Source organism: Hyla sarda, chromosome 4 (genome assembly GCF_029499605.1).
Source record: "Hyla sarda isolate aHylSar1 chromosome 4, aHylSar1.hap1, whole genome shotgun sequence".
Classification (NCBI taxonomy): Eukaryota; Metazoa; Chordata; class Amphibia; order Anura; family Hylidae; genus Hyla; species Hyla sarda.
This window is the reverse complement of record NC_079192.1, coordinates 371961610-371977817: the sequence shown is the minus strand read 5'-3', so window position 1 is coordinate 371977817 and position 16208 is coordinate 371961610. Positions and strand designations below refer to the sequence as shown.

The 16208-nt window shown below is 42.8% G+C and overlaps 1 protein-coding gene and 1 pseudogene across 6 annotated transcripts in view; both read right to left on the bottom strand.

Moving 5' to 3' along the window:
• Positions 1–16208, bottom strand: part of LOC130267280 (protocadherin gamma-A4-like) — a 357909-nt gene that overhangs the window by 277143 nt on the left and 64558 nt on the right. The window contains exon 1 of one of the 6 annotated variants that reach the window (XM_056516788.1): positions 896–918. The exons of the other annotated variants lie outside the window; for them this stretch is intronic. Within the exon in view, the coding sequence (XP_056372763.1) occupies positions 896–898 (3 nt within the window). The 5' untranslated portion in view covers positions 899–918. Of the gene's footprint in view, positions 1–895; positions 919–16208 lie in introns of those variants that run through there. 6 annotated transcript variants of the gene reach the window in all.
• On the bottom strand, positions 10943–15946 carry LOC130366639 (protocadherin gamma-B5-like; annotated as a pseudogene).

The window sequence follows — 16208 nt, the reverse complement described above, 5'->3', positions numbered from 1 at the left end:
ATCTAGGTAATGATTTATTTTAATGTCCCCAGTCACAGGATTGATGCTGAATGTTCCTGTATGATGGACATCTCTCGATGTCTTACTGAAGGAATATATGACCTGTCCATTGACTCCTTCATCCTTGTCTGTGGAGTTCACAGTGACTATTGTAGTGTTCACTAAAGTATTCTCATTTACACTGACTTTATATACTGACTGGGTGAATATTGGGAAATTATCATTAACATCAGTAACAATGATCCTTATTAAAGCAGTTCCAGATCTCATAGGTTTCCCTCCATCCATAGCTGTTAGTATGAGCTCATGGAGACTCTGTGTCTCTCTATCTAATGGTTTCTCTTGGACAAGCTCTAGAAATGTACTACCATCTGGATTGGTGTCTTCACTCAGAGTAAAATACTGGTTATCACTGAGCTTATAGGACTGTACAGAATTAGAACCAGTATCTGGATCGTCTGCAGCTTGTAAAGAAAATCTGGTTCCTGGAAATGTTAATTCAATTGTTTTTAATATGAATATATCAGGAAAAAATGATGGAGAATTATCATTTATATCCAGAATTTCTACTTTTACTTTAGTAATGCTAAATGGATTTTCAACTACTGCATCAAAGGTTATAAAACATGTAGCTGATCTCCCACACAATGTCTCTCTGTCTATCCTGTCCTTAACATATAGATTTCCATTATCTAGAGTTGCATAGAAATATCTCTCTGAAGCTCTAGATACAATCCTCAGTTTTCTAGATGAGAGCTGCTTAATATCTAATCCAAGGTCATCTGCAATATTTGCTATAACAGAATCTTTCCTCATTTCTTCTACAATAGAATAATGAATCTGACCAGAGACTGAATGACACAGCCAAGAAAATAAGATAAAAATGGTTACTTGCCATCTGAGTCCTTTGTAAATATGTTTAGTGGATTTCATTGTTGCTTCTGAGTTGTGTATAGCTGGATTGAAAGAAGTAGTCCTATATATCTGAAATTTCTAATAAAATCCAATATTTTTCAGCACTTTTTGCAGAGGGAATGTAAACATGTCTGTGCTTCTTCTTGCAGACCTACACTATGTGAATGCTGAAAAGAGCAATGGGTCTCTCATTTTCTCTCTATTTTGCTTAGTGGTTATATAGCGGCGCTCTGAGGTGAAAGTAAGGAAGTGCAGTTGTGGATTATTCGTTCTTGTTTTTCACTGTTTTCCTCCTGGATGTTTAAGAGTATATTAGTTTACAAAACTTCAATGCCAAAGTTAAAACAGAAAAGTTCTAGGTTTTAAACATATCTTTTTCATTTATACTAAAGTGTGAATTGTATTATACTTATATTTAGGAAAACCTAAAAGTTAAAACTTCTATGTAGGCATAAGGTTATAATCATTTAAAAATGGTTATATATTGATTTGCTTTAGTTGGAAAATATTCTGTTTATATATAGTTGGAACTAAAGGTAAAACAAAGCTTGATTTTTATTTATCAATTGATTTATTGTATAAATGTAAATTCATATCATAAGTAAAGGCAGGAAAGGTAAAACAGTATCCCACATATAAGAAAGTGACTTTTATTTAATAATACAGTTCTTTTATGATTATAAATACATAACATAAGTAAAAGTCAGGATATAAAGGAAGCATCTTTACCGACAACTAAGTGTACATTTTATTCAATTACAATTTAAAATAACAATGTATAAATTAATTTTATATAAAGTTTTTATTTAAATTATTGTTATCATTATTGTAAAGGTAAACATTTGGAATAATCTAATCTGAGATCTTGTTCTCTGCTCAGCTCAGGAAATTCTATTATTTTGTTAATTTACAAGGGATGATAACTATTTAAGTCTTATCAAACATATCAAACATAATTCTTTCTATCCCCATACACATTACCGCTAGAAAGGTTATAGTTGTATACATGACATATTTACTGTAAATTCAAAAGTTTTTGATTTCTAATGCTAAAGAAATGATAAAATAAATTATCATTATTTGTTAAGATTTCTGTTTGATTTCTTATCCTTTTATCATTTTTTCTTTATCAGATAAATCATTTTATCAATTTAAGAATATACCTTATTTAAAGCCTGGCTAAAATATTTGATGATATAAAAAGATAATGATGATGATGATGATTCTTAGCACACTATTTAGCTAAATGATTTGTATACTTTTTGAATATTGCTTGTATCACATTATTATTATTATAATATTATTGATGTATCAGATTTAATAAGTGTATACATAAAATACCTGTTACGCCGAGCGCTCCGGGTCCCCGCTCCTCCCCGGAGCGCTCGCTACACCCTCGCTACTGCAGCGCCCCGGTCAGATCCACTGACCGGGTGCGCTGCGATACCGCCTCCAGCCGGGATGCGATTCGCGATGCGGGTGGCGCCCGCTCGCGATGCGCACCCCGGCTCCCGTACCTGACTCGCTCTCCGTCGGTCCTGTCCCGGCGCGCGCGGCCCCGCTCCCTAGGGCGCGCGCGCGCCGGGGCTCTGCGATTTAAAGGGCCACTGCGCCACTGATTGGTGCAGTGGTTCTAATTAGTGTGTTCACCTGTGCACTCCCTATGTATACCTCACTTCCCCTGCACTCCCTCGCCGGATCTTGTTGCCATCGTGCCAGTGAAAGCGTTCCCTTGTGTGTTCCTAGCCTGTGTTCCAGACCTCCTGCCGTTGCCCCTGACTACGATCCTTGCTGCCTGCCCCGACCTTCTGCTACGTCCGACCTTGCTTTTGTCTACTCCCTTGTACCGCGCCTATCTTCAGCAGTCAGAGAGGTTGAGCCGTTGCTAGTGGATACGACCTGGTTACTACCGCCGCAGCAAGACCATCCCGCTTTGCGGCGGGCTCTGGTGAATACCAGTAGTAACTTAGAACCGGTCCACTAGCACGGTCCACGCCAATCCCTCTCTGGCACAGAGGATCCACCTCTTGCCAGCCGGCATCGTGACAGTAGATCCGGCCATGGATCCCGCTGAAGTTCCTTTGCCAGTTGTCGCCGACCTCACCACGGTGGTCGCCCAGCAGTCACAACAGACCGTGATGCTACAGCAGCTACTACCACAGCTTCAGCAATCATCTCCTCCGCCAGCTCCTGCACCTCCTCCGCAGCGAGTGGCCGCTTCCGGCCTACGACTATCCTTGCCGGATAAATTTGATGGGGACTCTAAGTTTTGCCGTGGCTTTCTTTCACAATGTTCCCTGCACTTGGAGATGATGTCGGACCAGTTTCCTACTGAAAGGTCTAAGGTGGCTTTCGTAGTCAGCCTGCTCTCTGGGAAAGCTCTGTCATGGGCCACACCGCTCTGGGATCGCAATGACCCCGTCACTGCCTCTGTACACTCCTTCTTCTCGGAAATTCGAAGTGTCTTTGAGGAACCTGCCCGAGCCTCTTCTGCTGAGACTGCCCTGCTGAACCTGGTCCAGGGTAATTCTTCCGTTGGCGAGTACGCCATACAATTCCGTACTCTTGCTTCTGAACTATCCTGGAATAATGAGGCCCTCTGCGCGACCTTTAAAAAAGGCCTATCCAGCAACATTAAAGATGTTCTGGCCGCACGAGAAATTCCTGCTAACCTGCATGATCTCATTCATCTAGCCACTCGCATTGACATGCGTTTTTCCGAAAGGCGTCAGGAGCTCCGCCAGCATATGGACTTTGTTCGCACTAGGCGTTTTTTCTCCTCGGCTCCTCTCTCCTCTGGTCCTCTGCAATCCGTTCCTGTGCCTTCCGCCGTGGAGGCTATGCAAGTTGACCGGTCTCGCTTGACACCTCAAGAGAGGACACGACGCCGCATGGAGAATCTTTGCCTGTACTGTGCCGGTACCGAACACTTCCTGAAGGATTGTCCTATCCTTCCTCCTCGCCTGGGAAGACGTACGCAGACTCCGCACAAAGGTGAGACAGTCCTTGATGTCAACTCTGCTTCTCCACGTCTTACTGTGCCTGTGCGGATATCTGCCTCTACCTTCTCCTTCTCTACTATGGCCTTCTTGGATTCCGGATCTGCAGGAAATTTTATTTTGGCCTCTCTCACCAACAGGTTCAACATCCCGGTGACCAGTCTCGCCAGACCCCTCTACATCAATTGTGTTAACAATGAAAGATTGGACTGTACCATACGTTATCGCACGGAGCCCCTCCTAATGTGCATCGGACCTCATCATTAAAAAATTGAGTTTTTGGTCCTCCCCAATTGCACTTCCGAAATTCTCCTTGGACTACCGTGGCTTCAACGCCATTCCCCAACCCTTGATTGGTCCACAGGGGAAATCAAGAGCTGGGGTACCTCTTGTTTCAATGACTGCCTTAAACCGGTTCCCAGTACTCCCTGCCGTGACCCTGTGGTTCCTCCTGTAACCGGTCTCCCTAAGGCCTATATGGACTATGCTGACGTATTTTGCAAAAAACAAGCTGAGACTTTACCTCCTCACAGGCCTTATGACTGTCCTATTGACCTCCTCCCGGGCACTACTCCACCCCGGGGCAGAATTTATCCTCTGTCCGCCCCTGAGACTCTTGCTATGTCTGAATACATCCAGGAAAATTTAAAAAAGGGGTTTATCCGCAAATCCTCCTCTCCTGCCGGAGCTGGATTTTTCTTTGTGTCCAAGAAAGATGGCTCCCTACGTCCTTGTATTGACTACCGCGGACTTAATAAAATCACGGTAAAGAACCGCTACCCCCTACCTCTTATCTCTGAACTCTTTGATCGCCTCCAAGGTGCCCACATCTTTACCAAACTGGACTTAAGAGGTGCTTATAATCTCATCCGCATCAGGGAGGGGGACGAATGGAAAACTGCATTTAACACTAGAGATGGACACTTTGAGTATTTGGTCATGCCCTTTGGCCTGTGCAACGCCCCTGCCGTCTTCCAAGACTTTGTTAATGAAATTTTTCGTGACCTCTTATATTCCTGTGTTGTTGTGTATCTGGACGATATTCTGATTTTTTCTGCCAACTTAGAAGAACACCGCCAGCATGTCCGCATGGTTCTTCAGAGACTTCGAGACAATCAACTTTATGCCAAGATGGAGAAATGTCTGTTTGAATGTCAATCTCTTCCTTTCCTAGGATACTTGGTCTCTGGCCAGGGACTACAAATGGACCCAGATAAACTCTCTGCCGTCTTAGATTGGCCACGCCCCTCCGGACTCCGTGCTATCCAACGTTTTTTGGGGTTCGCCAATTATTACAGACAATTTATTCCGCATTTTTCCACCATTGTGGCTCCTATCGTGGCTTTAACCAAGAAGAATGCCAATCCTAAGTCCTGGTCTCCTCAAGCGGAAGACGCTTTTAAACGGCTCAAGTCTGCCTTTGCTTCTGCTCCCGTCCTCTCCAGACCTGACCCATCTAAACCCTTCCTATTGGAGGTTGATGCCTCCTCAGTAGGAGCTGGAGCGGTCCTTCTACAAAAAAACTCTTCCGGGCATGCTGTTACTTGTGGTTTCTTTTCTAGGACCTTCTCTCCGGCGGAGAGGAACTACTCCATCGGGGATCGAGAGCTACTGGCCATTAAATTAGCACTTGAGGAATGGAGGCATCTGCTGGAGGGATCAAAATTTCCAGTTATTATTTACACCGATCACAAGAATCTCTCCTATCTCCAGTCTGCCCAACGGCTGAATCCTCGCCAGGCCAGGTGGTCTCTGTTCTTTGCCCGGTTTAATTTTGAAATTCACTTTCGCCCTGCCGACAAGAACATTAGGGCCGATGCTCTCTCTCGTTCCTCGGATGCCTCGGAAGTAGAGCTCTCTCCGCAACACATCATTCCTCCTGACTGCCTGATCTCCACTTCTCCAGCCTCCATCAGGCAAACTCCTCCAGGGAAGACCTTCGTCTCTCCACGCCAACGCCTCGGAATCCTCAAATGGGGTCACTCCTCCCATCTCGCAGGCCATGCGGGCATCAAGAAATCCTTGCAGCTCATCTCTCGTTTCTATTGGTGGCCGACTCTGGAGACGGATGTTGTTGATTTTGTGCGGGCCTGCACTGTCTGTGCCCGGGATAAGACTCCTCGCCAGAAGCCTGCTGGTCTCCTTCATCCTCTGCCTGTCCCCGAACAGCCTTGGTCTCTGATTGGTATGGACTTTATTACAGACTTACCCCCATCCCGTGGCAACACTGTTGTTTGGGTGGTCGTTGATCGATTTTCCAAGATGGCACATTTTATTCCTCTTCCTGGTCTTCCTTCAGCGCCTCAGTTGGCAAAACAATTTTTTGTACACATTTTTCGTCTTCACGGCTTGCCCACGCAGATCGTCTCGGATAGAGGCGTCCAATTCGTGTCTAAATTCTGGAGGGCTCTCTGTAAACAACTCAAGATTAAATTAAACTTCTCTTCTGCTTATCATCCTCAATCCAATGGGCAAGTAGAAAGAATTAACCAGGTCCTGGGTGACTATTTACGGCATTTTGTTTCCTCCCGCCAGGATGACTGGGCAGATCTTCTACCATGGGCCGAATTCTCGTACAACTTCAGAGTCTCTGAATCCTCTTCCAAATCCCCATTTTTCGTGGTGTACGGCCGTCACCCTCTTCCCCCCCTCCCTACTCCCTTGCCCTCTGGTTTGCCCGCTGTGGATGAAATAACTCGTGATCTTTCCACCATATGGAAAGAGACCCAAAATTCTCTCTTACAGGCTTCTTCTCGCATGAAAAAATTTGCCGATAAGAAAAGAAGAGCTCCCCCCATTTTTTCTCCCGGAGACAAGGTATGGCTCTCCGCTAAATATGTCCGCTTCCGTGTCCCCAGTTACAAATTGGGACCACGCTATCTTGGTCCTTTCAAAATTTTGTCCCAGATTAATCCTGTCTCTTACAAACTTCTTCTTCCTCCTTCTCTTCGTATTCCTAATGCCTTTCATGTCTCTCTTCTTAAACCACTCATCATCAACCGTTTCTCTCCCAAACTTGTTTCTCCCACTCCTGTTTCCGGCTCTTCGGACATCTTCTCCGTAAAGGAGATACTGGCCTCCAAGAAGGTCAGAGGGAAAACCTTTTTTTGGTCGATTGGGAGGGCTGTGGTCCCGAAGAGAGATCCTGGGAACCTGAGGACAATATCCTAGACAAAAGTCTGGTCCTCAGGTTCTCAGGCTCCAAGAGGAGGGGGAGACCCAAGGGGGGGGGTACTGTTACACCGAGCGCTCCGGGTCCCCGCTCCTCCCCGGAGCGCTCGCTACACCCTCGCTACTGCAGCGCCCCGGTCAGATCCACTGACCGGGTGCGCTGCGATACCGCCTCCAGCCGGGATGCGATTCGCGATGCGGGTGGCGCCCGCTCGCGATGCGCACCCCGGCTCCCGTACCTGACTCGCTCTCCGTCGTTCCTGTCCCGGCGCGCGTGGCCCCGCTCCCTAGGGCGCGCGCGCGCCGGGTCTCTGCGATTTAAAGGGCCACTGCGCCACTGATTGGTGCAGTGGTTCTAATTAGTGTGTTCACCTGTGCACTCCCTATGTATACCTCACTTCCCCTGCACTCCCTCGCCGGATCTTGTTGCCATCGTGCCAGTGAAAGCGTTCCCTTATGTGTTCCTAGCCTGTGTTCCAGACCTCCTGCCGTTGCCCCTGACTACGATCCTTGCTGCCTGCCCCGACCTTCTGCTACGTCCGACCTTGCTTTTGTCTACTCCCTTGTACCGCGCCTATCTTCAGCAGTCAGAGAGGTTGAGCCGTTGCTAGTGGATACGACCTGGTTACTACCGCCGCAGCAAGACCATCCCGCTTTGCGGCGGGCTCTGGTGAATACCAGTAGTAACTTAGAACCGGTCCACTAGCACGGTCCACGCCAATCCCTCTCTGGCACAGAGGATCCACCTCCTGCCAGCCGGCATCGTGACAATACCTAAGGCAATAAGAAATGTAACAATTGTATATTTGAGACTATGACTATTACTTAGGCTGGTTTCACACATTATAATATCAAAAGATACAATAATGTGATAATGTGCTTAATAAAGTCTATGAAAATGTAGCCCTCAGTGCACACATTTAAAAAAAAAAACAAATGAAAAAAATGGCCAGAAATCCAATGTCTGATTTTTTAGTATTTCAAAGAATGTGTGAATAGCAATTTTATAGATTGGTGGTTGTTTATACCTATTTTATGGCCATATTTTTCTTTTCATTTACAAAGTGAGAACTTAGCCTTAAAGGGAAGTTTTTTTTATGTTAAACATATAATTCTAAGAGGTCAGTTCCTATTTTGTAGATTACTTTGAAATAGTCTTCTTATCATCACAAATATGGTGATAGTGAAAGGTAACACCAGTAGATGGATAATTTAGGACCAGGATATTCATAGTAAGGTGATGCTTAATGTTACACTCACAGAGGTAGTAGATCCGCTGTACCTGTGTGGATGATGACTTGGGCAATGTCAGGGAGCGGAGTGTAAGGTGCTGCGGTTTTTCACCAGAGCCTGCTGGAAAGCAGGATGGACTTGCTGCGGCAGGTGGCACCCAGGTCGCTACCCCTGACATGACCCAGGCTGCTGAGGAGGTACATGGCACAGGTGGCATCTGGCAACTCGTGGTCAGGAAAGCGGAAGGTCAGGGCAGATGGCACTAGTACGTGGTCAGGATTGTAGCAGGAGGTCAATAGGCAGGCAGCACAGGAGCAAGGTTAGGTCACAGAACAGTAGGTCAGAAAATAGGTAGGCAAACAGGAAAACACTTTCTCAATGGCACTAGGGCAAACAAAGATCCAGCAACAGGTAAAGGGAGGGACAGGTACAGTTACAATAACTAATTAGGGCACACTGGCCCTTTAAATCTCAGAGCTCCGGCACATGCGTGCCCTAGGAGATGGGGGCGCACACCGGAGAATAGAGGCTGCAGGGAAGACAGCAAAAGCATAAGGTAAGTGTAGCCTGAGATTCACATGTGGGCCCGCCAGAGGAAGCAGGAGAGCGCTCACGGCCAGAGTGAGTGGCTGGAGCGCTCAATGGAACAGTACCCCCTTTGGTCTCCCCCTCCTTTTGTGTCTTAAGAATTTAAGATCCAACCCCTCCTCAGGACCGAACCACCGTCAGTCTACTAAAAAAATAATTTCCCCCTTAGTTGCCAAAATTTATTTTACTTCAAAAATATCAGAGGAGCCAGAGACTGGAGAGGAAACAATGTGCTTTTGTGAAAACCGATTAAAGAACACAGGTTTGAGGAGGGAGACGTAAGGAGGCAGGCAGGAGGAGCTTGCAAAACCTCAAACAGTCCCAGGAAGCGAGGACCCAACTTATAACTGGGATCCCTAAAACGAACATACTTAGAGGAGAGCCAAACTTTGTCACCAGAAGAGAAAGTTGGAGGAGGTCTTCTCTTCTTATCCGCTTGAGACTTCATACGGGAAGAGGCGCGAAACAAGGAGCCACGGGTCTGCTGCCAGATGGACATAAAATCCTGTACTTGAACATCAACAGCTGGCACTCTAGAAGCGGCATTAAGAGGGAGAGGAGTATGAGGAAGATGTCCATAGACCACAAAAAATGGAGAAGTCTTTGTGGACTCAGAGTCTTTGTGATTGTAAGAAAACTGCGCCCAGGGCAAAAGATCAACCCAATCTACCTTGCCATTGGTTTGAGGGTGATAGGCAGAGGAAAAGTCCAGCTTGATGTTAAGACGAGAACGGAGAGCTCGCCAGAACTTGGAAACGAATTGTACTCCATGATCTGAGACAATGTGAGTCAGAAGGCCATTTAGGCAAAAAATATGTTGAAGAAAATGTTTTGCCAGCTGAGGAGCAGATGGAAGGCCAGGTAAAGGAACAAAATGAGCCATTTTAGAGAATCAATCAACCACCACCCCAATTACTGTATTATTGCAGCAAGATGAAAGATCAGTAATAAAGTCCATAGCAATGTGAGTCCAAGGAGTTTCCGGAATGGGCAAAGGTTGCAGGAGACCCCCAGGTCTCTGTCATGGGGTCTTGTCGCGGGCACAGGTAACATAGGAACGGACAAAATCTGTGACATTGCATTCAAGGTGAGGCCACCAGTAATGCCGAGATATAAGTTGAATGGACTTTCATACTCCAGGGTGACCAGCCAGCAAATGAGAATGTCCCCAAATCAAGACTCGATGTCTCAGTTTTCCAGGCACAAAAGATTTCCCAGGGTGGACTTGCAGAAGATTGGCAGGAGCTGAAGAAATCAAATGCTCAGGAGGAATAATATGCCTTGTCATGAGTCTAATCCTTCCCCATCGGAGGACCTAGAGTGTCGGTTCTGATGTTTTTTTTCCACAGGGCAGAAATGAATAAAGAAATTAAATCTGGAAAAGAAAAGAGAGAATCTAGCCTGCCGAAGGTTCAGTTGCTGAGCAGATTGAAGATATAGGAGATTCTTATAGTCTGAACAGATGTTGACGGGGTGAGAAGAAACTTCTAATAAATGTCGCCACTCTTCCAAGGCAAGTTTAATTGCAAGGAGTTCCCGATCTCCAATAGAGTAGGCAAAAAAGCCTTAGAGAAGAAACCAACGGTTGCAATCTTGCGCTTGAAGTTTTTCTGAGTTAAAACGGCACCTGCTCCTACGGATGATGTGTCCACTTTGAAAGCTAAGGTTTTTTTTCTGGATCTGGCTCTAAAGGACAGATGCAGAGGCAAATGCAGACTTTAAGCGAGTGAAGGCCTCTTCGGCCACAATCGGAGCAACCAAGGAAGAAAAATGTGGAATGAACTGACGATAATAATTGGCAAACCATGAAAACATTGAATAGCCTGTAGACCAGTAGGGCAAGGCCAATTCAACACAGCAGTCAGTTTGTTAGGATCCATCTGAAGACCTTGATGGGAATGGGCACTTCTCAAGTTTGGCATAAAGATAATTCTCCTGTAGGTGCTGTAGGACCAGATGGACATGAGAGCGATACTCTTGGATGAGAAGATCAAGATGTCATCGAGGTACACCACTACACACAAGTAGAGAAGATCTCAGAAGATATCGTTGACAAATTCTTGGAAGACTGCTGGAGCGTTACAGAGACTGAAAGGCATCACGGGATACTCAAAGTGTCCATCTCGGGTATTAAAGGCCGTCTTCCATTCGTTTCCTTTACGGATACGAATAAGATTATTTGCACTCCACAAATCCAACTTGGAGAAGACCTTGGCTCTCCGAAGATGATCAAATAGTTCAGAAATCAAAGTAAGAGGATAGTGATTTTTTATCATAATCTTGTTTAGTCCCCTGCAGTCAATACAAGGATGGAGGGAACCATCCTTCTTCCCTACAAAGAAGAATCCAGCTACGGCAGGAGATGAGGACTTTTGGATAAAGCCCTTCTGGAGGTTCTCTTGAATATGTTTTGTCATGGCTTGTGTCTGAAACTGATAAAGGATAGATTCTTCCACAAGGACAATGTGGTGGAAGAATCTCGGCCTGCTTTTTGCAGAATATGTCTGAATAATCTTGATATGGAAGAGGCATGGAAGGTGGCGAGACGGACTTAAGAAGGGTAGACTCGAGACAATGATCTTGGCAAATAAGTCCCCAACTGGTGACCTCACCAGATTTCCAGTTGAGAAGTGGGGTGTGACATTGAAGCTAAGGAAGACCAAGAAGAAGCTCTGAAGTACAATGAGGAAGCACATAGAACTCAATCTTTTCTTTTTAACAAGCCCACTTGCATCATGAGAGGTTAAGTGTGAAATAGCACCCTTCCCTTCACCTCCTTGGTTGAACTTGATGGACACATGTTTTTTTTTCAACCATACAGGACTATCTTATTAAATCCTGTACACTTTAAAGAATCGAGTTCTAGATGTCATGTACAACTGTCATTATATTTATAGAATCTTTTCATTGTAATACTAGTCACTGGCAAAATAAATAAAAGAATAAAAAAGAGTATTTATTTTATGTATGCTATTCGTTTTACATTTCAAATAGCAGAATTCCATATTTTATAGCTTTCTTAGGCATATAAATGTTAGAAATTCTGTGGGCAACTCCTTTTTAAGCTGGCTCAAAACTTTAGCTCATTAACATGGATCTAGCAAAGATACAGCTGGCCATACACAATGGGGAAGATTTATCAAGACCCTTTCTGACATGGTTTTAAAATTTTCTCGCAAATGGGCATTCTATTTAATATAAAGGTGCGCACCTCTACAAAGAGCTGGCATACCTGCTAAGAGCTGGCATACATCTTAGTTACAATTTATACCTTTTTGTAGGCAGGTGTAAATTGTAATAAATTTGGTGCCTCCATTGCGTCACACCCACTTTTACCATTCACCTCCCACTTTATGAGCTCAGTACAGTGATGATGCGTTGATGGAATTTCTACAGAGTGAAAGTGGGTGAACTAAGATCCCAAAATGAAAAGTTAGAATTAGAGTATCATAGTAAGAGCAAAACAATATAATTGTGATTTTTTTAATAGAATATCTCATAACCTCATTAACAGTGTTGCTCGCGAATATTCACAATGCGAATTCTATTCGCGAATATCACATATTCACGAATTTGCGAATATTCGCGAATATAGCACTATATATTCCTAATTACGAATATTCGCTTATTTTTTTGTTTTTTTTTCACAGTACACATCACAGTGATCATCCCTCTCTGCTTCCAGCTTGTGTGGTGTAAAGAAGGCTCTAATAACTACTGTTTGAGACTGGCGTACGAATTTTCACATATGTGAAAATTTGCATATGCTAATTTTTGCATATGCGAATTTCCGCTTATGCTAATTTTCGCACATGCAAATTTCCATTTATGCTAATTCTTGCATATGCGAATTTCCGCATATGCGAAAATTTTACGCGAATATTACGAATATGCAAATTTTGCGAATATATGACAAATATTCGTGAAATATCGCGAATTCGAATGTGGCCTATGCCGCTCAACACTACTCATTAATACTCCACATACAAAGCGATTGTATTCATGAGATTTTTATGCATATAAAATTAATGCAATTCTTGACTTCATGGTTCACTCTTCATTGACACACAAACAACAAAAGAGAGGCTACTGTTTTAAATCAGATCTATCAGCAGCTAAACAGGGGTGAGAAATATAAACCAATGGGTTTCTCTTTAGGACTCTGGCTATATAATTTTATTTATTTATTTATTTTTATCTCCATAGTATTTTCCAGAACAGAAAAATAAGCTTTTTTGCTTAGTAAGACTTAAGTGTCCAGGAGGCATTTTGCGGTGTTAGCCAGCACATCTGCTGTTATTTACTACCTCCGTGCTTACTTACAAGCACCTTTCCCCCTTGGAATGACAGCAAGCAGGGAGGTGGTAAATAAGAGATGAGAGATTGCTTGGTAAACCCTGAGCACTTGCCATACACGGGAACATCCCCTGAATGCTTGAGACTAATTTATATATTAAGAATAAGGCTTACATATCTCAGCAGTAGAAATGACTGCTACAATAAAAAGTAATGCCCAGAATCCTGATGAAAGGCCTTATCTAGCTACGGGCTTAACGTTATACAAATTTAACTACTGACAGATCCACACTAAACATATAATAGTCAAGATTTTATATATTTGTGTTTTAAAAAGACCTACCTGGCCATCACTACATATTGGAAAAGTTTTTTTTTTACTTTTACTTCCAAGTCCAGAATCATCTGCATCGATAAGCTTGTCAACATGGACATGTTGATTTGATTGAGCAAAGTCACTTTCAGATGGATCCAAAGCCACACAGAGATTATATGAGTAGGGTAAAGGTAATGTTCCATCACTATACATAGATAGCACTCTGGGGTCTACTGGGGGATACAAATTTGTGCTAGAAGATTCAAAGGCTGTTGAAGAAGTAGATTTCTTACATTTTTAAATGACTATCAGCATTAACATTACAATGAACAAAAAGGAAATTAGTGCAAGGGCGATTAATAAATACAACTGCAAACTACTATGGGGGTATTCATTACCGATTTCACTGATAGTATTAAGAATAGGAACGACTTGCTGTAAATTATCTGCAACAATAAGACTGTGTGACAGTGGCAGAGAGTACAGGATCTCCATTGTCTTTTACCACCACCACAACTTTGTATTTCAGCATGTCCTTCTCCTGAAAAGCACAGGCAGTCCTGTGTATTCATTGATAAAAAAGTAAGATAGTTCTGATGCTTGTATAAAATGATAGGAAAGCCAAGAATTATGTCCAGAATCCGAGTCCACTGCAATCACCTTAGAGATTAAAGAACCTGGTTCAGAAGCAAAAGGCACCATCTCAAACACAGCTGACCCACCTATGTCTGTTGATGGGTACAGGATCTTTGGCACATTATCATTCTGATCCACTATGCGGATTAGTAGTGTTGCATTGCTGCTTAGAGTTGGAGATCCATTGTCTCTAGCAGTCACTTCTATCACAAATTCCTTTATCTTCTCATAGTCAAATGTCCTCTGAGCATAGACAACTCCACTCTCTATATTAATGGAAAGATATATTGATAATGATAGATCTTCAGTATTAAATGTTGAAATGGAATAAATCATTTTAGCATTATCTCCAGTATCAGGATCTGAAGCTTGTATGGTATATATTGATGCTCCAGGTAAATTGTTCTCTGGCACATAGGTTACAAATTTCGATTTAAGAAACATTGGTGGATTGTCATTAACATCTAAAATGTGTAATGTGAGGGTCCTTTTACTGCATAGTGGTGGTAATCCTTTGTCTGTAGCCATGATTGAAATGTTATAAGAAGATGTCTGCTCTCTGTCCATTTCACTTGTTGTAACAATTCTGTAGTAACCGTCATCTGATAATAGTAAACTGAATGGTAACTCTTCAATGAGTTTACAGTCCACTTCTCCATTTTCTCCAGAGTCTTGATCATGAACTTCAATAAGTGCTATCACAGTACCTTGTGCAGCGTCCTCAGATATAGGAGTAGATAATGATGTGATGGATATCTCTGGTGGATTATCATTTACATCTATTACTTCTATCAATACTTTACAATGCGCCACAAGGCCTCCTCCATCTTTTGCTTGTAAAGACAGCTCATAATTCCTTACTAACTCATAATCTAACTTATGAATTGTTCTTATTTCCCCACTTACTGGATGGATGCTAAAGGTTCCTGTATTATGGACATTTCCTGAGGTTTTACTGAAGGAATATGTTATCTCTGAATAGAGACCTTCATCTTTATCATGTGCACTTATAGTAGTTATTGTCGTATTAACTGGAATGTTCTCATTCACTCTGACTTTATATACTTGTTGAGTGAATATAACAATGATTTTTATTCCAGCAGTGCCAGATCTTACAGGATTTCCCCCATCCATAGCCCCCATTAATATTAATTTATGAATATTTTGTGTCTCTCAATCTAAAGGTTTTTCCAAGAAAAGCTCTAGAAATGTGCCACCATCTGGATTGGTGTCTTCACTCAGAGTAAAATACTAGTTATCACTGAGCTTATATGACTGTACAGAATTAGAACCAGTGTCTGGATCTTCTGCAGCTTGTAAAGCAAATTTAGTTCCTTGGGATGTTAACTCAATTGCTTCCAATGTGAAGACATCAGGGACAAACACTGGAGAATTGTCATTTATATCCTGAATTTCTACTCTGACCATAAAAACAGTTAAAGGATTTTCAACTACAGCATCAAATGTTAAAGAAACAAAAAGCTTCTGCTCCACACAATGTCTCTCTGTCTATCCTATCCTTAACATGTAGATTACTGTTATCTAGATTTACATAGAAATATATCTCTGAAGCTCTGGATACAATCCTCAGTTTTCTGGATGAGAGCTGCTTAATTTCTAATCCAAGGTCATCTGCAATATTTGCTATAACAGAGTATTTCCTCATTTCTTCTACAATAGAATAATGAATCTGACCACAGACTAAATGACACAGCCAAGAAAATAAGACTGAAATAGTTACTTGCCATCTGAGTATTTTGTCTCCATGATTATGAGGTTTCATATGAGCCATTGCTGCATTAGAAATATCCTAGAAATTGTTGAGCTTGTAAAACCTATTATCCAGAACAAATCTTATCCTTTTAGGATGAATTTCGATTTAAAATCAAGCTGATTAGATCACAAGAGACTGTAGAAATGGATGTTCCTCCTCTAGCAGATATAGAGTGTATAACAGTAATAAATATACCAGTGCTTTTCTAGCTGGTTAAACAGCGGCGCTTTGAGGTAAAACTGAAGAACTGCATGCTAGAAATGTATTTCTTAACATACCA